Below are 23614 nucleotides of genomic sequence, written 5' to 3' on the forward strand. Positions count from 1 at the left end.
ATCATTTCTGGGAAAGAAGATCGAAGGCCAACCAGAGGGCAAAATGAGGCCCAAACCCAGGCATTTGAAGGGTCGATTAACGCAGACTTTGAATTTACAAGAGTAAGTCAAGAGCCTTGGTTGAAAAGGAATCATTTTGGAACCTCTTTTATCAATAAAATATTATTTGTTTTTAATGCTTGTTGTGGAAATTCATGTGCAAGTGACACTAACTGGTTATTTCAACACTAGTTCAAATAACAAAGGTATCACTTAGAATAATCTATCTCACTCAATGTACTGTTACTGTTTTAGTTTGGTTTGGGTCCATAGCACAAGTATGAATGTCTTCTGTGATAGCATAGATTACTTAACCATCAGGAAATATCATACATAAATGCTGAAAATGTGCAAAGGCAAGAAATAAAAAGCTGTCCAGACTCAATAGGACCTTGCTCAACCCAGGTAAGCCGATCTCAAACTAGGTCACCCTTTTGAGTTACGGGCACACAGGTAAATTTTAAGATCTGTGTACTTTCCTCTCCCTTTCCCTTTTTCAGTCTCCAGAAATAGCTGGGTCATGTATCTATGCCTTTTATGAACTCCCAGACACCAAGGACACAGTGAGTTATATGCATGCCCATAAGCTGACCCTATAGAAAAAGATAAAGGCCCAGATGCATCGCCATTGCTGCCAGCAACCACAGCACACACTTAGCACAGGGTCTATTAACCCTGTTAATGGGCTTCTTCTCTGTGGTTTCTCCCACCCAATTTATCTTGCACACCTTCTCCAAATTAATATGGGGAAAAAAAAAAAAAACCTGCTTTACTCTGCAAACACTTTGACCTTGCATCAAAGGCCCTGGCACCTACCAAACATTTATCTGACTCTTCCTAATCACCAGTGCTTTACCCTAGACAAACTGACCCTACCACTGCCTCCTCTCACCTCCTGCTGAGGCCCAGCCCAACTGCAACCAGCCTCCCTGACCCCACTCAGGTTCCACCTCATGAAGCAGCTGCCTGCCTCCTCCAGTCCCCTCCGGCTCTGCTTCCTCCAGGCTCAGAACCACTGCTGACATTTGACTCTTGGTAGATGTTGTCTTGTCTCTTATTCCGCGACTGTAATCTTCTCTTTAGCTCCACCGTAAGCTTATTGAAGGCAAGATCTGCATTTTATGCTATTTTATATCTTTGATGACACTTAGAGAGAGGGAAACCTATTGCCCCTTTCCTCCTATTTCATACTGCTTTCAACCAGGCTGGTGTCTGGACAGTGTGGGTGGAGCCAAGTTCCTCTGGCACCACATAAAGAGCCGGTAATCCTGTCTTTGCTTCTGAAAGTACCTAATTGGCATCAAGACAGTGGTGCCAAGGTAGTAACTCCACACTCTCTTTCAACTTCTCAGATCTTGTAAGACTCTGAACTTCCTTTGCAACTGAAATTGACTGCAACTCAACCACACAAGAGACCGTTTCCATTCACATGTACCATGTATAGGGTTAGACGAGGCTCTGTTTTGTGTTCAACAATGCCCAGGAGGCCCTGATTACAGAGAGTAAGACTGTGACTGGTTCAGTGCTCCATGATTTATGGGAAGGAGAAGAAACCAGAATGGGATCACAGGGTGGCAACAGGAGAAATTAAAGGGCTGGGACAGAACACTTAAGAAAAAAAGAAGTAGACGGAATTGGGATTAGGCCAAAGAAAAAGAGGTCGGGTAATAATGGTCTTTAAGTGTCCAGTGGGTTATTTTAAGGAAGTCAATAATTAGCTGTTTTCCACCTAAAGGACAAGCTGGGGGAAGGTTTGCTTTACGTGTATGAAGAGCTATGGGTCAGACAAAGCTTATAGCTATTACTATAGAGGAGATAAATGAGAACAGGCTCCCGTACTATATCTACAGTGAGAAAATATGTACCATAGAATAAATGGCCTTTCCACTCAAGTTAGCAAGTGAACTTATCCTTAAGGACAATGTGATAATGTCCTGACCATACATCTAAGCCAAATCACAGAGATTACACCGCAACAAAAAGAGCATCAAATCACAGAGATTACACCGCAACAAAAAGAGCATCAAATTTACCATTTGACTGCTTCCAAACTCCATTTTGAAAAGGAGATATAAACAAAAGAGTTAGTTCTTATAGCATATAAATTAGATAAATACATTTTTTTAAAAACTATCTGAACATAGAAAATCCTTAATCTTTATATTCAACCCGAACCCCCTCAATTTTTATCCACTTTACTCCATAAAAATCCTTGCATTTTATAAATACACATATTTGACCTAAAATGATCCTGATCTGATAAACATCTTATAAACTCTAACATGGCAAAAATGGAAAGTGCTATTGGAGATGGGTTATTTATCCCAAGCCCATCACAGAACCCAATCTTTAAAAGCTAATGCTTAAAAAATACATTGCAATCCACTATAGACATTGTAACCTGTATTTCTATTAGTTTGAAAAAAAAAAAACACTCTAAAAATACTTTGATGTTCATTGGCTATCTTGATGGATTGAACATTGTAGATGCCAAGGGGTCTTTAAAAGCCGTCAAAAGGTAGCATTTTCCATACCCTCTAGCACATAGTTAAAACTCACATTGCTAAGTGGCCAGCGTCTCTATTAAAACATGATTCTGTATAGGAGTTCTGCCAATGCTATCTCGAGAGAAGAGCTCACGTGACCTGATTTTTTAAAATTTCCACAGACATCCAACGTTCAGAAGTCTTTTTAAAACTATATGGCTATAAATCATATATAACACTAGTTCCATTTTTGAAAAGGAATGACGTTACTCTAATTAATGTTTAAAACGTCATCTTTCAAATGACAATAGGAACGTTGTGGTCTCATTCATTTTTGGCAAGAAAGCTGCTTGCCCAGATGAAGGCCAGGGTCAACTCCAGCCATACCACTGTCTTCACCACCCGCTTCCTTGAACAAGGCAGCCCCTACCGCTGATCACAAGTAGCATGCTCCTCCTTTCCAGTCCTGGGAAGGTTATTCTGTTTTCTGGAGCATCTGTGCTTTATCATATCTTGTCCCCTCTTGGCAATATCCCTGGACCATTCAGCTCTAGGTGATCTTTGCAGCATCTGACTTGTGGCACTTGCACTCTGGACCGCTCACCCGCCCTGTCCTACCAACCGTGGCTCTGCCAGCAAGCACACTTCTTGCCACCAGACCACATGCTCTTCAGGGGGAGGCACCATGGTATATGGAGCCTAGCACAGTGACTGGAGAGAGAGAGATGCTTTAGAAACATTTCCCATGGTAAACATGTGAAGGTGTCAATATTCCCAGGCTGATTTATGCAAAAATTAAGTGACTTTCAGTAGGAAAAAGAGTGCAGATCTGCTCTTTGGAATAATGATGTCCATTTAGTTGACTTTTGCTCCAAGGAGAAATTAAGTGGCTCTTGTATTTTCATCCTTTACATGTCAGCCTTAACGTCTCTTTCCAGAGAGGTTGGGGTGGGGTAAAGAAGCCTTTCTTGGCCACCTGCCCATCCCTCCACCACAAACATACTGAAAACGTCCCATTACAAGCAGCTCACATTGTTGCTCAGGCAGATTTTTTTTTTTCCCTTTTATTGCACCAATCACAGTGGGTAACTCATAACTTTATGATTATTTCAACGTCTGTTGAATATCCTGTCTTAGTCCATTCAGGCTGCTATAACAAAATACCACAAACTGGCTTGCTTATAAACAACAGAAATTTATTTTTCACAGTTCTGGAGACTGAAGTCCAAGATCAAATTGCCAGCTGGTGAGAGACCTCTTCTGGTTCAGACAGCGGTCTTCTCGCTGGCCCTCGTGTGGTAGAAGGGGTGAAAGAACTCTGGGGGTCTCTTTCTTTTTTTTTTTTTTTTTTTTTTGGTCTTTTTGCCATTTCTTGGGCTGTTCCTGCGGCATGTGGAGGTTCCCAGGCTGGGGTTGAATCAGAGCTATAGCCACCGGCCTACGCCAGGGCCACAGCAACTCAGGATCAGAGCCGTGTCTGCAACCCACACCACAGCTCACGGCAATGCCGGATCCTTAACCCACTGAGCAAGGCCAGGGATTGAACCCGCAACCCCATGGTCCCTAGTCGGATTCGTTAACCTCTGAGCCACTACAGGAACTCCAGGGGTCTCTTTCTTATAAGGGCACTAATTCCATTCATTTGGGCTCTACCCTCATGACCTAATCACCTCCCAGACGCCGCATTTCCCTAACACCATTGGGGATTGGGTTTTAACATATGAATTTGGGGAGAACACAAACATTCAGTCTATGGCATGACTCTATGAAGGCAGAGATCATGTCTGACGTATATATATAACCTGATTGAGCATTCTTGAAAAAAAAAAAAAGGTTGTTGCATAAATGGTAATTCATCCTCAGAATTTATACCTTATACATTAGCTAGGGTTTTCATCACTGATGGTCACTGACTTCAGTTTCCAGCAGATAACTCGAATAAGAGGGAGTTCTATCCCTTGCTTCTTTTTCCCCATTCAGCATTTCATAGGACATATCTCGATACCAGGACTTTTTCCATCTCCATATTACTAGTCAGGTATGTTTAGACCATAAATTTTTATATCTATTTTTTAGCTGAACATTTTGTACCTACATTACATATTTAATGAGGTTGTTCTAAAGAAAAGCCCAAGTCCTGGGAATTTCACAGGCCATGAAGGGCCATGATGGAAAATCCTTATCCAAATGGTTCTGAAGAGACTATTAATATTATCTCTACCCAAATCCCCCGCCTCATTAAATCACCATCAATTCAAAGCCCGTGTCCAACAAAGCAGCGGTTCTCACATATGGTGGGCTTGATACTTAGAGAGCTGGTTGGAAAGGGAGACCTTGACCACCGAGTTGGTGATCAGAGAACTCAGGGTGAGACCAGGAATCTGAACCATCAACCAGCATCAGGGTTACTCTGGGGTAGAAGCTCCTTGGACCTCGCTTTAAAAACTCTGCCCTCAATAGTTTAATGCCTCTCCAGGTATCTTTCATTCCATATTCATATCTTCCAGCACGTCATATCTTGAGGTTTCTGCTTCTTACTAAAGATTCAATAAATAACGGGAAATTCAGAGTTTTAGAAGCTGCCAGGCAGAGCAGAAAGGCTGTCGCTGGCTCTTAGGTACACTGTAAATACTCCTTCCTGGAGAGGAAGTAGGACCCACTCAATGGCGCTGCAGAGCTATGTGATGGGACATGGGGGTGACCTATAGGGAAAGGCTAAGGAAATATTCGTTTGAATCGCAGCAAGATATGTGAAGTTACCCCACAAATGCTGCTTCCATCACAGACAAAGGTAACTCAATTCTTTCTGCTTGGGTTTAATGTGGATAAGAAGGTTTTAGGGTGCTTATCGCATTTGTCAATTGATCTTATCAACCAAGGAAGAACACGAAAAGGCACCCGACCTTTGCCATCCAGCTGTCACTCGGTGGATAATACCTCTTTAGACACCATCAAATCCCTTCTCAGATTAAATACAAAATAAAAATGACCAAAGTAGAGTCAGTTCCTATAAGATACTTTTCAAATTGCAATCCAGATTCACTAATTCAATCTAACTAGTGGGAGACAAATTTCACGGTAATGGTTTAAAAGTTTGACTACATTTACGTAAGTGCTGTTGTTCTTCTTTTCAGTAGATGTCATGATTATGAGACGGTGTAATATTTGAGTCCTAAGACCACACTGAAAACTGCCTCATCACTTCAGATGCAAATCCAAGCCTCCTATCAGAGTCAGTGTTTTCCCAGCTTTCCCTCATGTACCACCTTCACTATATATATATTTTTCTTTTTAGGGCTGCATCTATGGCATATGGAAGCTTCCAGGCCAGGGGATGAATCAGAGCTGCAGCTGTAGGCCTACGCTACAGCCATGGCAACATGGGATCCAAGCCACATCTGTGGCCTGTGCCGCAGCTTGTGGCAACACTGGATCCTTAACCCACTGAGTGAGACCGGGGATTGAAACTGTGTCCTCATGGATACTATGTTGGGTTCTTAACTCACTAAGCCACAACTCAGGAAACTCCACTTCACTATTTTTTCACCCTCATTTTTTTTTGTCTTTTGTCTTTTTGTTGTTGTTGTTGTTGCTATTTCTTAGGCCGCTCCCTCGGCATATGGAGGTTCCCAGGCCAGGGGTTGAATTGGAGCTGTAGCCACCGGCCTATACCAGAGCCACAGCAACGCGGGATCCGAGCCGCATCTGCAACCTACACCACAGCTCACGGCAACGCCAGATCCTTAACCCACTGAGCAAGGGCAGGGACCGAACCCGCAACCTCATGGTTCCTAGTCGGATTCGTTAACCACTGCGCCACGACGGGAACTCCCTTCACCCTCATTTTTGATTAATCTATTCTGTTTCCCTAATGCCTTAAAAAAAGTCAGCTCACTTTTATTAAGTAAAATTATTTTAAAAGGCAAGTCTATCACTACCATAAATCAAAGCTTCCAGGGCCCCTTTCCCTCTACAGAAAGTATCTGTAGCAATAAATAATTTAATAACGTAATTCCATTTGAACCTTGATATCATTGCCTGATCAAGGCCCTGGGCCCGACAGCTGTTCCCTCTTTGTTGTAAAGATCTCCTGCTTCATGAAATTAGAAGGATTGAGAAAAGGATTGAGGAGAGAATATTTTTTCCCCTGGATGAGAAATGCTGTGTCTGGGAACCACAAAAATAATGTTCTCCTTCCCACACTTAAAAAGACATTGATTGTAATCAAGCCTGGGTGACCTGGATTTAATAATTTGGAAATAATAATGTGTAATTAGTACCAATCAATGGTAAACACTTCACTCATTCATTCATTCACTCCACAAATATTATTGCGTGCCTAATGTAAGGTAGGAAGGGCTGCTGTGAAAACCCCGTCGCTGCCTACATTCCAGCAGAGGGAGACAGGCAACAAACAAGCTTAACACAAATCACACATAAATACATATATGTGTAAACACACACAGATACACAGATACATAGATATACATGTCAGATGGTGTCCAAGATGATCTCATTGATGAGTGACATTTGAGAAGAAACCCAAAGGAAGTGAGAGAGGGCACTAGATTCTTTTTATCTAGACAAAAAGCTTGTCAAGCAAAAGGAACAGTAAGTGCAAAGGTCCTGAGGCTGCTCAGTGCTTGGTTTGTTTAAAAACAATCAAGCAGGCCAGGCGAGCTCAGCAGAGTGAGCTGAAAAGAAAATAGTAGGACCCGAGGACAGGGAGTACCAGTTGTAAGGGGGAGGGGGTGGGCTCAAGGGCAAATTAAGCTCTGTGGATTTCCTTCTGAAAGATGAGGGAGCTCCGTGAAAAGGCGGCAGGAACTGGCTTTATTTTTAAGGATTTTTCAGGATCACCTTAGCTACTGCATTGAGAATAATCTGCAACGAGGGGGAAAGGGCAGATGTTGGGGGACCTGACACCATTATTAGTCCTGGCAAGGGATGATGCTGGCTCAGAGCGGGATCAATATCTTTGGGAGACAGTAAATGGTCAGGTTTTGTGTAAATGCTGAAGATAGGGCCAAAGGGGTTTGTTGGTAGAATACCTGCATCATGTGAGAGAAAAAGAGGCATCAAGAATGAGGAGTCAAGCAACAACAACAACAACAACAACAACAACAACAACAAAAAGACAAAAGACAAAAAAAAAAGAATGAGGAGTCAGGAGTTCCCATTGTGGCTCAGCAGTAACAAACCCAACTAGTATCTATGAGGATGTGGGTTCGATCCCTGGCCTCGCTCAGTGTGTTGAGGATGTGGTGTTGCCATGAGCTGTGGTGTAGATCGCAGCCACGGCTCAGATCTGATGTGACTGTGGTGTAGGCCAGCAGCTGTAGCTCCAATTCAACCCCTATCCTGGGAACCTCCATGTACCACAATTGTGGCCCTAAAAAGACTAAATAAACAAACAAATAAGAAGGAAAGAATGAGGAGTCAGGTTTTCAGCCTGAGCAATGACGAGAAAGGTCTGGACAACTTCTGAAATTCAAAGACCGGAGAAGGCTGGGGGCGAGGGTGGCGCTAGTAACCAGGAGTTAGGTTTGGGAGGCCTGCTGGAGATACCAAGGCCTTTGAAGATTCACGTTTAGATTGCAGGGGAGAGGTTTAGAGTTGGCAACAGTCAGGGCACAAATAGTTCTTAAACCATGAGACTGGATGAGGCCACTAGAAAGTGGACATAGAGATGAGGTCTGAGCATGAGGTGCTCCGGGGTTCAGGCTCAGGAGGTGAAAAGAACCAGTGACAGGGCTGGTTCACTGCTTGCTTTAGAAATACCTGAGGAGTTCCCGTCGTGGCGCAGTGGTTAACGAATCCAACTAGGAACCATGAGGTTGCGGGTTCAATTCCTGGCCTTGCTCAGTGGGTTGACGATCCGGCGGTGCCGTGAGCTGTGGTGTAGGTTGCAGACGTGGCTCGGATCCCTCATTGCTGTGGCTGTGGCGTAGGCCAGCAGCTACAGCTCTGATTAGACCCCTAGCCTGGGAACCTCCATATGCTGTGGGAGCCCTAGAAAAGGCAAACAGACAAAAAAAAAAAAGGAAAGAAAGGAAGGAAGGAAGGAAGGAAAGAAGGAAGGAAGGAAGGAAGAAAAAGAAAGAAAGAGAAAGAAAGAAAGAAAGAAAGAAAGAAAGAAAGAAAGAAAGAAAGAAAGAAAGAAAGAAAGAAAGAAAGAGAGAGAGAGAGAAAGAAAGAAAGAAAGAGAGAGAGAAAGAAAGAAAGAGAGAAAGAAATGCTTGGGGAACATTTCCATCCTCCTCCCTCTTCTATGATAGGAACACTCCCCAAAACTTGGCTGTTGCAATCTTTTCCTCAGAAAATGCGTTCTTCCTTGATTGGCTGAACTTCGGCACGCCCATTCTCAAAAAGTGAGCTTTCATGGACATGAACTGAGAGTTGTCAAGAACTATAAAGAACTTGAGATTTTACCAACAAGCTACATTAGCCCATCTTGGTTTCAGGGATGCTGGCAGAAGACATGAAACTCCCGGGTCAAAAGCAAAGCACTTCATGACCACAGCAGGTGACGAGTTTCATGTTTATTACTAGTTCCCCACGACCCCCACGTCTCCCAGAAGCAAGAGAAGCAGGTCATCAGGATGCCGCATGTGCAGTGGGTTTGAGTCACCCTGAGCTTAGGAAGCCCCAGTCTTTTGTAATAAGCTGCAAGCAAATCTACCCAATTTTTGTTCCAGAGGCAAAGACATTATCTTTACAATACTAGACAGCAGATAAATCTGTCCTCTATGCCACAGGGAAACTCTAGCTCTATCTTCCAAGTTTGTTCCTGTACAAATGTCCTTGAAAAGATAATTCAGGACAAAAAGCTACCAGCACCTATGCTCCCAAGAGACCCATGGATTTTGACACCCGACAAGAGTCAACATTTTGCCTCCCAACATGAGTCAAAATTGTTAAGCAGTATATTTTGGAGAATTTAGGAGCCCTTATCCTATTTTACTTTGGAATTCAAAACCTTAACTATTAAAAAAAATCTAAATTATATTTATTTGACTAGGTAACACTTTAAAGTGGTGGTGCAAAATTCAAAAGATAAACTATATAGGATTATCTTTTTATCAACAAAAGATGGCACGAAAGTGGTTTCTCATTTACTGTGAGAAGGGAGCATTTTATATCAGACTTATTTTCTTGAACCAGTTCCCAAATGAGTCAGATTCTCTAAATAGGTATTTAAAGCCTGAGCTCAGCCCCGAGGGAATATAAGAAACAGCTTCCATTTTACTAGAGTTTTATCAGTCTCCACTTGAGCCCGGAAACAACCCACATGCAGTGGGTTACATCCAGTGGATTAAGTGAAAGCTAATGGTCTAAGACAGCATGAAGGACTAAACGGCAGGAACATCTCATCCAAGAGCTGCCTGACAGCAGCCTTCAGCACAAATTCTCTTAACTCTTCCATGTGCTGGGCAGACGAGTAGCTCTGTAATCAATGACAGATAGCTGTACTTATACTCTTTCTTCGCCAAAGATAACACTGCTGTCTAGTAAGCACTGGAGAACATATATCATTGTAAGCGTTCGATGAATCTTGTTGACTAGCTATGCCATTAGAAACGTGTACAAATATTCAAGTTCCAAAGAAAGAGATGCTGGGCATTGTTCTAGGCACCAGGGACACCGCAGTAAACAAAACAGACAAAAAGCTCTGCCCTCAAGGGTAGCTTACTCTCTAGAAGGGGGTGAAGATAAACAAATATGGAATATTAAATAATAATAAGTGGTAAGGAAAAAAGATACAGCAGAGAGAGATGTGACATAGGGAGCAGGTGAAATCTTACATGGAATAGTCCACGAAAGGCTCAATGAAAACAGAACATGTGGCTAGATCACCCTTTTTAATTCTCTGGTCCCTGGTCTTGCCTAAACGTTCTAGAACTTTATGGTAGAAAAATGGCATTATCCTGAAAAAAACCTCAAGACAGACAATAATAATGATAATGAACACTATAACATATCAATATGATGAAATATATATAATTAACTTACAATTAAATATACAATTATGAAGTATTACATTTACTCTGTTTAAATAGATTTCTTATTCTCTGGTGGAGCATGTAGTACAATCATGACGCTGACAAGATGACACATCAAAAAATGATCACATCACTGGAACAATATCGAAATGAATGGATAGCATTCAAAAAAAACACCTCGTTCAAGTTAGTGGGTTGATTGCTGCTAAAACCTCTTTTAAGTTAGTGGCAAGGATGCAAAACAAAGCTAGTGAGTACTGAAGATAAAGAATAAAAGAAAAAAAATCATAGCTCCATCCAGAACCCTGCAGCCATATTTTATTCCCATCGGGTTATTATAAAGAACAGCAGAAGCCTTGGGGAATCTCCTTTTCTTTTAATTATAGAATCCACCCACTAATTAAGCCACTTTCCCCAACTCATTACCAGACGAGTACACTTTCCAAGGTTGCAAATGGAAATGAGGTTCTGCTTCCTTCAGAGGCTGGCACTGTGATTACGTGATTCCTGCCTTTTGCCCTTTCCCATGGAAATTCCACCCACAATCCTAAAGCTTCGGCCATTACCTGGATGCCAAATACAAATCCTTCTCCCCAACACAGACTGGTATCTCTTGAGTGCTCAGCCACCTAGACTCTGGAGGTGCCACGTGTGCTCAGCCTCAGTGTATCCCAAACTGAACTCTCTCCCCAGCTCTCTCCTACCCAGTGCTCCTGTATTCCCTTAGTTGGTGGCAACCCTCTGTCCACCCAGGCAGGTGGTCCAACTAGAAACCTGAATCCCTCTTCATTCCTTATATACAATCGGTCATAACATCCTAGCAACCTTAACTTAAAATGTCTCTGGAATCTGTCCCCAAGTCTCTGTCCCACCTGGTGCTACCTGACATTATTTCTACCTGGACCGCCATTGTATCCCCTCCTCATGGATCTATCTCCCTGCCTCCAGTGTGTATCCTCTATTTCTCTCCATCACAGCACTTAGTACTGAGTACCATACATGATGGTACTTATTACTCAGTACCATACATGATGGTACTTATTACTCAGTACCATAAAATCTTCAAATACCCCAAGAGTTCTGACGCACAAACATGGTGTGCTCCTTCTGTTCTCAGCATTTAGCACAATATCTTGCAGGGCGTAGGTGTTCCTTTAACATTTCCTGATTGGATACATCAGATTCCAAGACATCAGACATTTCAAGAAGTGATACAGGTTCACCAACAAAATTCCTGCTCCCCAATCCTGACCCTGTTACAGCGAAACCTGTGAAGTCGTGGACTGCTTATTGATTTAAGCTTTGTGCCACGAACTCTAATTCCTCCACTGTAACTCTTCCCCAGCTTCGCACTTGTCTCGCTCTCACATCAGATGTTCAGGGTCCTCTTTCTCCCTCCTCCTTCCAAATCCATTCGTAGTAAAAGAGTTCATTGCGGCCTTTTATTTCCACAGGTGTTTGCATTTAGGACTTTCTTTCTAATAGTGGAGAGCAACCTCTGGTCCCATTCAAGAATTGTTAGGGCTTTGGCACCACGGTATATATGTGTAAAGGAGAGTTGGGTGGGAGAGGGGGAAAGAATTAGAAAGAGAAACTCTGGCTGACCTGGAAATGACAGAACCTTGACAATCAGAGCCTAAATGCTCCTCCTTCTGCACGCAGCCAGCTCTGGACCAAAAGCCCAGGCTTGTTTTAGCAAATGCTCTCCACCCAAAATCCTTCATCCTGGGAGATTAGCACATGATCTGACCATGACATTTCTATCCTATTTTGTTTTTCCTTCCAGTTTTATTGAAATATAATTGAGGAGTTCTTGTCCTGGAGCAACGAATCCGACTAGGAACCATGAGGTTGCAGGTTCAATCCCTGGCCTTGCTCAGTGTTGGTTAAGGGGTCCGGCAGTGCCATGAGCTGTGGTGTAGGTCGCAGACAAGGCTCAGATCTGGCGTTGCTCAGATCTGGCGTTGCTGTGGCTGTGGGGTAGGCTGGCGGCTACAGCTCCAATTAGACCCCCTAGCCTGGGAACCTCCACATGCCTCGGGTGCAGCCCTAAAAAGACAGAAGACAAAAAAGAAGAAATACCATTGACATACAGCACCAAGTAGGTTTAAATTGTACAGCATGAGGATTTGACTTACATGCCATCACGAGATGATTACCACAAGTTTAGTGAACACTCATCAGCTCAGAGAGATGCAGAATTTAATAAATAGAAAATAATTTTCCCTTGTAATGAGAACCCTTAGGATTTACTCTCTTACCAATTTTCATATGTAACAAATAATAGTGCTAATCATATTTATCATGTCATAGATTACATTCCTGGCACTTTTATCTTACATCTAGGAGTTGGCCTTTTAGGGCCGCACCCTCGGCATATGGAAGTTCCTAAGCTGCTGGCATCCGCCACAGCCATAGCAACACCAGATCCAAGCCATATCTGTGACCTACACCAAAGCTCATGGCAACACTGGATCCCCGACCCAATGAGCGAGGCCAGAGATCGAATCTGCGTCCTCATGGATACTAATCAGATTTGTTTCTGCTGCACCACAATGGGAACTCCTGGGAGTCTGCACTTTTTGACTGCCTTCATCCAATTTCTCCTCCCACCAGCCCCTGTCTCTGGGAACCACAACTCTGATCTCTCTTTCTCTCTCTTTCTATGAGTTTCTGTGTTTGTTTTCCAAGTAGAACTGACTACAACACTATGTTAGTTCCTGGTATACAACACAGTGATTCAACATTTCTGTAGGTTTCAAAACGATCACCACAATCCGTCTAGTTACTATCTGTCGCCACACAAAGATATTGCAAAATTACTGGCTATACTCCCCACACCGTACCTTTCATATCGGTGATTCATTTATCTTGCAGCTAGAAGGTTGCCCTTCTTAATCTCCCTCACCTGTTTCTCCACCTGCTTCTCCCTCCCTCTGTCATCCACCTGTTGTCCTCTGTATCTATGACGCTGTTTTGTTTTTTGCTCATTTGTTTTGTTTTTTTATATTATATATAAGTCAAATCATACAATATCTGTTGCTCTCTGTCTGACTTATTTCACTGGGTGTAATACCCTCTAGGTCCATTCATTTATTCTTTCGCAAATGGCAAGATTTTACTCTTTTTATGACTGGGTAATATTCCATGACATATATATACACCTACACATCACGTCTTCTTTCTCCTTTCATCTCTTGATGGGCACTTAGGTCTCTTCCATGTCTTGGTTATTGTAAATAATGCTGTAATGAACGTAAGGGTGTGTATCATTCTGTACTAGCGTTTCCATATTTTTTGGATAAGTACCCAGAAATGGAATAGTTGGATCATTCTATTTTTAATTTTTTGAGGCATCTCCATCCTGCTGTCCATGGTGGCTGCGCCAATTTGCATTCCCACCAACAGTGCGCAAGGGTTCCCTTTTCTCCATATTCTTGGCAACACCTGTTCCTTGGGTATATGGGACACGTCTACATTAGATGTAACAGAAAGAAAACAAAACTCCTGTGTGGAGACTTAGCTCCAGTCCAGACCACTTGGGTTAGGAGGAAGATAATATTCCTCAAGGAGAAGACTACTGTTTCTTCTGGGCAACCACCCTAATGAGCTCATAAAAAGTAGAGACCCTGAGGAAATGCAGTCTTGATCTGAGGGTGAGGGAGAAGGCAGCTGGGGCCCCTGGAGTGGAGGGGAGACAGGTCTTTGTACAGAGAGGAAACCTTACCAAGATGGCGGCACATGAGGTTCTAAGTCAGTATGAGAAATGGCCCCTGTCTGCGCTTTTTGGTCCGTTTTTCTATAAATGTAAGATGGCTCTAAAAGTTAAAGTCTATTCCTAAAAAGGAAGAAAAAGAAAAGAAAGAAAAAAAGATAGGACGGGAGGGAGGGAAGGAGAAAGGGAGGAAGGGAGACAGCCTGAGACTATTCGGGTAGTTGTTGCTTATACTGTGCTGTAACTCCTTCTATTATCCCAAATGTTCGGTAAAGTCTGCTGAAAACAGCTGCCTTGTGAGGTGGAACTTTGGGAAAAAGAGGAAGAGAAATGGTGTCTAGTGTGCACTGAAGCCGTGCAAAGGCTGTAGCACTTCCATAAAGTGGAGACCAAGAACTTGGGAGTGGCAAGAATTCAGAGCGCGAGAGCACCTCAAGAATGGGCACCTGGAAGGCTCTCCAGAACTCTGTTGTCCGCTACGGTAGCTACTACCTGCCTGTGGCTCTTGAGACCTTGAAATGTGACTGATTCATCCAACTTGAAAGGTACTATTAAACTAGTATTTTTAGAAAAGTATCAAATATCTCAAAAATGTTATTGTAATAACTTGAAGTAATACTATTTCAGGTACGTAGAGACAAAAATACATTATGAAAGTTAATTGCACCTGTCCCTTTATACCTGTATTTGTTTATTTATTTTAGGGCCACACCTGTGGCATATGGATGTTCCCAGGCTGGGGGTCGAATCGGAGCTGCAGCTGCCTGCCTACACCACAGCCACAGCAACACAGGATCCAAGATGTGTCTGAGACTTATACCACAGCTCATGGCAGCGACAGATCCTAAACCCACTGAGCAAGGCCAGGGATTGAACCCGCATCTTCATAGATACTAATCAGGTTCTTAACCCACTGAGCGACAAGGGGAACTCTCCTTTATACCTTAATACACCTATTAGAAAATTCAGAATTACGTATGTGGCTTGAATCATGTTTCTATTGGATGACACTACTCTAGAATCTTGGGAAAAAGGCATGAACTTGCTAGAATATAAGGCATGGGGAGCTTAAAGCACTTTCTTTGGAGAGTAAAACAGAAAAAGGTGACCCCACAAAACTGGAGATGTAAGATGGCAGACACTGATTAATTAAGTTTGAGGAAATACAAATTTAAAAGAACAGATAATATTATTCTAGTAAAGTATTGTTTAAATTAAAAATAATTCCTGCAAATAATAAGTGCTCTCAAATAGGCGGTAATTTATACAAAAATGCAATTTTTCGGGAACACATGGATAGACTGAAATAAAGTTCATATCATACAACTTTCCAACATAAGTAACTTACATTTGGTACTTAGATTGAAACTCGAAGAGAAGAAAAGCAAGGAGGCTCCTCCCTCCTGGGGGACAAACAAATGCGTCTTCTAATATCTTGATGTATTGACAGTAACTACCCAGAGACTAACAGTTTGTACTTTCAGCTAGGCATATAAACTACACACAGGGCTGCCTCTGTTCACATTTTATATTTATTTACACCAAATTTACCAAATCTGCTCCTAAGTCATGTCTCAGGAGATTTATGAACAAAACCAGAAAACAAACTATAATGCCTGACTCCAAGTTAGCCAATCTGGATGTAAGCAGAAGTTAATTTTTCTCTGACATGCTACCTACGAGGCTCTAATTTAGCACCTCCGGGTTCTCTGTTATACACATACATGGTTATGTATACATGGAAGCAGCAATTTCAGACCTGGGCTGATTTAAATATCACATGGTCTAGTCTCTTTATTTTACAGATAAGGACACAGCGATAGGTCCCCTGCCTGGGACCTCAGAGCTGCTGCAGCAGCAACGGCAGGACTTGAGCCACACAAGGTGGCAACACAATGAGTGTTCTGGGTGTGACCCTGATGTTTCCTGATAACCAAGGTGAGTTGTCTGAAAACTGGGGATTTATTGTGCTTACAGGGGTTTTCAGGAGGCTCAGAGAGTGTCCCTCTAGAAGATATGCTTTACGGCCACTGAAACCTTGGTCATGCTCAGTGGGAGCTAAACGCGTGCCTTCTCGTCCTTCCGTCTTCTCACCTGAGCCATAAGCTAGTGCTCTCTTTTCCTGCAAAGTTTATGCTCAGTGAAAAAAATGATGCGGATCCCCGAAACTCTTTTACCAAGTATTTGAGGGTCTCTAGACAGCCTGGAGCCTATTTAAGAGCCCCCAGGGACACCTGGCTTAGATGACGATGCTCACCCTTCGTAGCTTGAGAGACTCAAAATGAAACTGGGTTTCCGGGGATAAGGTGGGTACCACATGCAGAGCTCAAAGTAAAGCTCCAGAGCAGGCACCCTGGTCTTGGGCCTCTGCCACCTCATCCTACATCCCTCAGCCCCAGGCTGAGCCCTCCAGGCATGTCCTCAGCTCAAGTAATCTATTTTGCAAACATACACACAGACACTGCTCTCTTCTTCCTTTTTGGCCCAATTGGCCATGCTCTGGCTCCAGAATAAAAGGACAGCATAGTTCATACATAGATACCCAGAGCTCTACATCCCAAAGGGCAGCCTATTAACAGACACCAACCACAAATGGGTAGCTTCTGAGATGGGAGGTATTTTTCTGCTTGGAGTCCTTCCAAGTGTTCTTGCTTAATTCTCGGCACACACACACGGCCAGTGACTTAGCATCCAATCTTAAAGTTTTCAGTCCTCCTATTAAAAAGTGGCTTTGGGACTTGGTTACTATGAAGTACGAGTCCCTCATCTAAGAGGAAAAGAAACATAACGTACAGATCAATTAGATCCTACTGCATAGCACAGGGAAGTATATTCAAATCCTATGATGAACCATGATGGAAAGGAATATGAAAAAGAACGTGTGTGTGGAGTTCCCGTTGTGACTCAGAGGTAGGGAATCCCACTAGTATCCACGAGGATGTGGGTTCAATCCCTGACCTCGCTCCATGGATTAAGGATCAGGCATTGCCGTGAGCTACGGTGCAGGTCAAAGATGTGGTTCAGATCCCACATGGCTGTGGCTGTGGCATAGGGCTGGCAGCTGCGGCTCCAATTCAATCCCAACCTGGGAACTTCCATATGCTGCAAGTGCAGCCCTAAAAAGCAAAATAATAATAATAATTAAAAAAATAAAGAATATGTGTGTATGTGTATATATACTTTGATTCATATATGTATGAATCACTTTGCTGTACAGCAGATATTAAAACAACATTGTAAATCAGCCATACTTCCATAAAACTTAAAATATTTAAAAACAATTTGTTAAGAGGAATTATAAAATACAAAACACAAAACCACATTTTTACTGCTCTTCCATGATTAGCCTCCTCACCAGGATCAGGGACCTCGGTGGACACCCAAAGGCCTGTGTACCACTGGCCTTGCCGGGGAACTCAGTCTCCTCTTTAAGCCTAATCCAGTCCCAAATTGGAGAAGGTGTGCAATTGCAGGGCTTGTGAGCAGGTTCATTTATCACCCAGTGAGCTGGGGTGGCATGAAAGGGAATGGGATGGCCTTACTGCAAGTAAGAGTGTGACATGCCACATGGGCAGGAAGCGGAGGCTCCGTACCTTTGCAGGTGAAACATTTGATGTGGAAATGTTTGGTCTGGACCCGAAGCACTTCGCCCTTGCATGGCTCCCCACATTTGTGGCAGTGAATGACAGGCTTCTCTGGCGGGTGGTGCGGGTCCTGGGGGTGAGCCACTGAAAGAAAAAAGACAGGAGATCCATGTGAGCAGAGAGCATTCCCGCCCCAGGAGCCATTGCAGGCAGCCATAAATATATCCACGAGTTTAGTATCAAATGCACCACATGTTGATTCCATACACCTCAGTTGAGCCCCCGGCCCCACATCAGAATCATCACGGGGATACACAGGTAGGTAAGAGAGCTGTGGCTTTCCCAGTCCAGTGGGGAGAGCACTGGGCTTGTTCCTTTGGAAGCCAGCAGGCTTCTCTCTTCTTCCCAAATGTCTCCAGGACTATGTCATTGGCTCATGAAATATATGATCTAGTTTGGTTCCATATTGTGCAATATGTCCTTATCTTGATTTCGAAAAGTGCCTTTTGACGAGGAATTCATGGCAGACTGTAAGTTTCTTGAAGATGGGGGCTGTTTATTAAAGTTCCTATTTCGTTTCTCCCCATCTGCGCTCCTCCTCCCTCCCCCAGCTCCTCAGCACAGAGAAGCACGTCCATGCACCCAAGGGGCTCAGTCAATGCTTATTTCGTTCTTAGCGGGCAGGTGTGCAGGCGAGTTCCTTATCTACCAGAGTCCTTCCTGATCTTCATTCGACTACTCATTCAACCTGCGGGAAGCCTAATGGCAGCCTCCTGTTGTGTGTACAGTTCCAGATGCACACATGCAGGCAGGCATTAAAAATAATAATAATAATAAGTTAGTAACAAAGTGGATCTCTCTGAACCTCAGGGTCTTCTCCTGTAAACCAAAGGGGACTGGATCAGAAGATCTTTGCAGGCTCGGCAATCACATGACGGGGCTCACAGGGATTAGTCTCTCAGTTTCCAGAGTGTAGCCTTTAGCAAATGGAAGTGATTGTGACTGCCTGGCCCCAGGAATAGGATTTACAGGCTCTCCTTACAAAGCACCAAGAGAGAAGGAAACAAGGGGACACCCATGACTCGAGGTCACCCAAGAGTCTACATTGAACTTGAACATGCAGTTTCTCCAGCCAGAGAATCAGAGGAACTTTTTGCTATTAAATTCCCTTTCTCAAGGAGATCCTGCTGAGTAGCATTGAGAACTATGTCTAGATACTCATGTTGCAACAGAACAAAGGGTAGGGGGAAAAATGTATACATGTAAGGATAACTTGATCCCCTTGCTGCACAGTGGGAAAATAAAAGAAAAAGAAAAAAGAAAAAAAAATAATAATGAATAAATAAATTCCCTTTCTGATCTGTGCCCTCACAAGGAGGAACGTGTGATATATAAAAATGTATTACAGAAGTACCTACATGAGGGAGTTCCCGTCATGGCTCAGTGGTTAAAGAATCCAACTAAGAACCATGAGGTTTCGGGTTCGATCCCTGGCCTTGCTCACTGGGTTAAGGATCCGGTGTTGCAGTGAGCTGTGGTGTAGGTTGCAGACGTGGCTCGGATCCCGAGTTGCTGCGGCTCTGGCTTAGGCTGGCGGCTACAGCTCCAATTCGACCCCTAGCCTGGGAACCTCCATATGCCACGGAAGCAGCCCGAGAAATGGCAAAAAGACAAAAAAAAATACCTACATGAGCGTGATATGGGATAAGGACAGTGAACCTAAAATTAATCAACCAATACAAAGAACAAAGATGATTTTTATTTTCCAAATGGTAAAACTGGGTTGGACGGGGGGGTTGATGTGGGCGATATGGATGAAACTCAATTTAGAAAAGCACCTCCAGCCACTGAGCTCTCTGTACACAAGTACAATAACACATTGTTTCTCTCAGACCACTGAAATGTTCTCATTTCGCCTGGAAAGAGTTTGAACAAGACAGTCCAAATAATCCAGTCCTAGCTAAATTCTTAGAAACAAGGTTCTTTTGTGCAATTCAGGCTAGGAGCAGGTGTAGTTTCAGGTTAAACACCTGATCCAAATTCTCTGCGTTGGCCCCTGGGGAGTGTTCAGCAAAGGTACCAACGTCGTGATACACCTGCAGTTCCTTATCTGCCTGCTGGCATCTCTCGGAAACCTGTACCCACAGCAGAAGTCAGTACTATCTAAAGGAATTAAGGAGATCCTTCTAAGATCTCCAAACAACCACTGCCTTTTAAAGCGATGTGTAACAAGGCCAAAAATCCATTCACCTGGGCATTAAAAAAAAGTTTCCCTTAACAATATCTGCTTTATGTAAGGTTTTTTGTTTGTTTGTTTCAAATTCCTGCTTCCTATAAGAATGGAGGAAAATAATATTGATTGAGCATCTGTCTGATTAAGCGCCAGGCACGGTGTTAGGTGCTGACATATAAGTCATTTTATTCTATCCTCACCAACTCTCTCTCCAACCACCCCCCATCCTTTCTGAGATGGGTAATATTGTTCCCATTTGACAGATGAGGAAATAGAGTCTAAGAGAAGCGGAGCAGCCTTGAGCCAAGTGGAGGCTCAGAGATCTACATCCAGGATTTCTGTTCCCAAGTTCATGGTCCTCCCATGCTATGTGTCTAAATCAGACATCATTATAAGTCAAGCAATGCTTGTTGTAAACCAGGCAATAATTTATCTAGCTGGGCACAAGTGCAGTTCTAGGAGTGGTAGCTAGGACTTGGCTTACAAAGGGAACACACACAGTGTGTGCAGTGAGGCACTGCTAGCTGGGTGTGGCATCCAGGCAGTAATCCTCAGGGTAGCTCTGCTGATCCCCTATATCAGACCCCCTGTGCCATATATTAAAATGCAGATTCCTCAGCCCCACTGAACTAGGGGTGGGAGTTGGGGACCTGTCATTTGAGTAAGCTCCTCCGGTGATTTTTATGCCTCCTAGAGTTTAAGAACCATTATCCCCTTCGAATTCAGACAACATGGTTAAGCAAGTTACAGAGAAAAGTGAGAGTGAAAAAAGCAATCCACAAGACCACCCACTTTAGAAACAATATTAGAACACAGAGGAGTGCCTGTTGTGGTGCAGTAGAAACAAATCCGACTAGGAACCATGAGGTTGTGGGTTCAATCCCTGGCATCACTCAGTGGGTTAAGGATCCGGTGTGGCTGTGACCTGTGGTGTAGGTCACAGACGTGGCTCAGATCCTGCATTGCTGTGGCTGTGGCATAGGCCGGCAGCAATAGCTCCAATTAGACCCCTGGCCTGGGAACCTCCATGTGTCGCAGGTGCGGCCCTAAAAAGCCAAAAAAAAAAAAACAATAAAAGGATCCGGTGTTGCCATGAACTGTGGTGTAGGTCGCAAACGCGACTCGGATCCTGCGTTGTGTGGTGGAGGCCAGAGGCTACAGCTTTGATTAGACCCCAAGCGCGGGAACTTCCATATGCCGTGAGTACAGCCCTAAAGAAAAAAAAAAAAAAAAAGAACACAGTGGATCTCTTGACTATGAGGGAGAAGGCATTTTTGGATGAGAAACTGCACTGCAGTTTCTCCTGACACTTGAATTTTTTATAGCTAAGCAAGCCAACCATGCTGAGTAATGATGAGGGAAGGAAAATATCACTTCACTTCTTGGCTCTTTCCTTTATCTCAACAAAGGTGCCAGTGCACATTGCTGGCACCAGTCACAAAGGTCAGAATTGGGATCGGCTTCTGCATTTTGCAAGCACCTCCCTTTGGAAATATACATTACACTGTGAAATCCTCCGTGCCCAGAGATGACCCTGGGTTTTTACCCAGGGATAAGCAGAGACTGTATCGTGTTTGTCTTTCCATCGAACCCCAGCCTAGGCACACACTTATCAGAACTGCCTACTTGCGAAGACACAGGCTTTGCTTGTTAGAGAAAGATGAACTCCAAAGACCCAAAGAGACTCAGGATTTATTGCATCCCATTTCAAATCAATATGGACAAAAGTATCTCTCTCCTTTTTAAAGATTAATAAAGAGGTTTATTGTTTTTTACGTAATTTCCTTTGGCAGTTTGGTTAATACCAAATGTATGTTTGTTGGCTCAATTCCTTTCTGAAATATGCTGAGTCAGCTGCAATGAAGATGACATTAATTCTGTACGCCTCTTATTTGCCATCTGGCTCTGCTGCTAATTTTCTTTTTAGCTTCGCCCACGGTATGTGGAAGTTTCCCAGCCAGGGATCGAACCAACACCGTAGCAGTAACCACAGCAACAGCAGTGACAGCACTGGATCTTTAACCTGCTGAGCCACCAGGAAACTCCTCTGTTGCTAATTTTCACATGATTACTTCATCTTTCAGAGCCTGAGTGGTCCCTCCTTATTCTATTGATAGGGAAAATTAGGAGAAAAGAGCTTACAGTCCTTGCCCAAAGTCAGCAGTGAGTTATTGGCAAAGGTACACTTAGCACTCAGGCCTCCCAGTCTTTCTCCGGTACCAAGTAGTCAGTGATATACCCTGGCCCTTGCATGGACATGGTTAAAATCTTCCATGGCTCATCAGTTTGTTGCTAAAATGAGAAGAGTACAATGAAAAACCAAAAGCATGGTTGCCTCTGTCCCGAATAATGAGGAAACGTATATGAAGAGCCAAGAGTCTATTTGCCTGAAAAGGTAAAGGGATTCCTTCACTGCATAACATCCCGTTGGGAGGGATTCTGGCAACTAAGATAAAACAGCCCATTGCAAGGCTAGTGAGAAACTGCACACTATCTTTCACAGTCAAGCAAAGCAGGTTAGTTTAGCCATCTCCCTGAGACTCGTAGAATCAAAGTTCTATTCTGGATGTGTTGCTTTGAAATGCCTATTAGAGATTGCAGGTGATGAGACTTGGGGTGTTGGGACTGTCAAGGAAAGCTGTTCACCCTCAGTGTCCCCAGGCAGAGGTCATTACAGGCGGTGCTAGGAAAGCTAAAAAGATTAGGTAGAGCCCTTCCCTTCCCAATATTTCAGAACCAGACTCATCTGACCCAAGTTCCCTCCATGAACAGATCTTGGAACTAGACCACCAGAATCAGAACATCTAAGAAAGCATATTTGAAACAAAATCTCCTTAGCAAGGTGGCTATCACGAGCCTGTGACAGTATACCCAGTGAGTTACAACTTACCCAAGGTTATCTGAAATAATCAGAATCTCCCAGGTAACAAATTCCCTTCCCTCTCATTAGCTTCATCCCTCCCTTCAGCAGCCTTTGAAACCACCCTGGGTTTGATGGCTTTCAAAGCCCTTCCATCTGCATTATCTCATATCACTCTCACAAGAGCGCCAGGAAGTAGGACGCAAAAAGACCGTCCGGTCCATTTTACAAATGGGCAAACTGAGATTCAGAGGAACAAAGTGACTCACCCAAGGTGACCCAGCCATGAAATGGAGAGTTGGCAGTAAACCAATGCAGTGCTCTTTACACCCAACAATCCCTTAATCACTGACGCTTGGAACCTTGTAGTCATCCTGACCCCACCCTCTCTTTCCTCTCCTGCTAAATTCTGCCCACTCTTAACACCCTTTAGTCACCCTTTCACTCATCACAGGACTCCAGCCTTCAAGCCCCTTTTCTCAGATTGCCGAGAGTTCCCTGCTCCCTGGCTCTCTCTCCTTCAAGGCAACCAGCGAAGAGCGGGCCATTCAAAGAGGGGGAGCATCACTCCCCACTCCTTAAGTTGGGGCTGTGCTTGGTAACTTCCTTCCAGAGAGACAGTACGGAAGGGGGTGGGGAGAGAAACTTTACAGTGGACAAATCTGACAAGCACCACCTTACCCGGGGGGCAAGG

At 43.6% G+C, this 23614-nt stretch overlaps 1 protein-coding gene across 4 annotated transcripts in view; it reads right to left on the reverse strand.

Moving 5' to 3' along the window:
• LOC125115610 (actin-binding LIM protein 1-like) overlaps nucleotides 1-23614 on the reverse strand; it is a 226269-nt gene that overhangs the window by 37836 nt on the left and 164819 nt on the right. For all 4 annotated transcript variants that reach the window (XM_047759833.1, XM_047759834.1, XM_047759837.1 and 1 more), the window contains exon 2: nucleotides 17837-17971. In XM_047759833.1, coding sequence (XP_047615789.1) covers nucleotides 17837-17971 — 135 coding nt within the window. The remainder of the gene's footprint in view (nucleotides 1-17836; nucleotides 17972-23614) is intronic.

This window comes from Phacochoerus africanus, chromosome 15, assembly GCF_016906955.1.
Source record: "Phacochoerus africanus isolate WHEZ1 chromosome 15, ROS_Pafr_v1, whole genome shotgun sequence".
Lineage (NCBI taxonomy): Eukaryota > Metazoa > Chordata > Mammalia > Artiodactyla > Suidae > Phacochoerus > Phacochoerus africanus.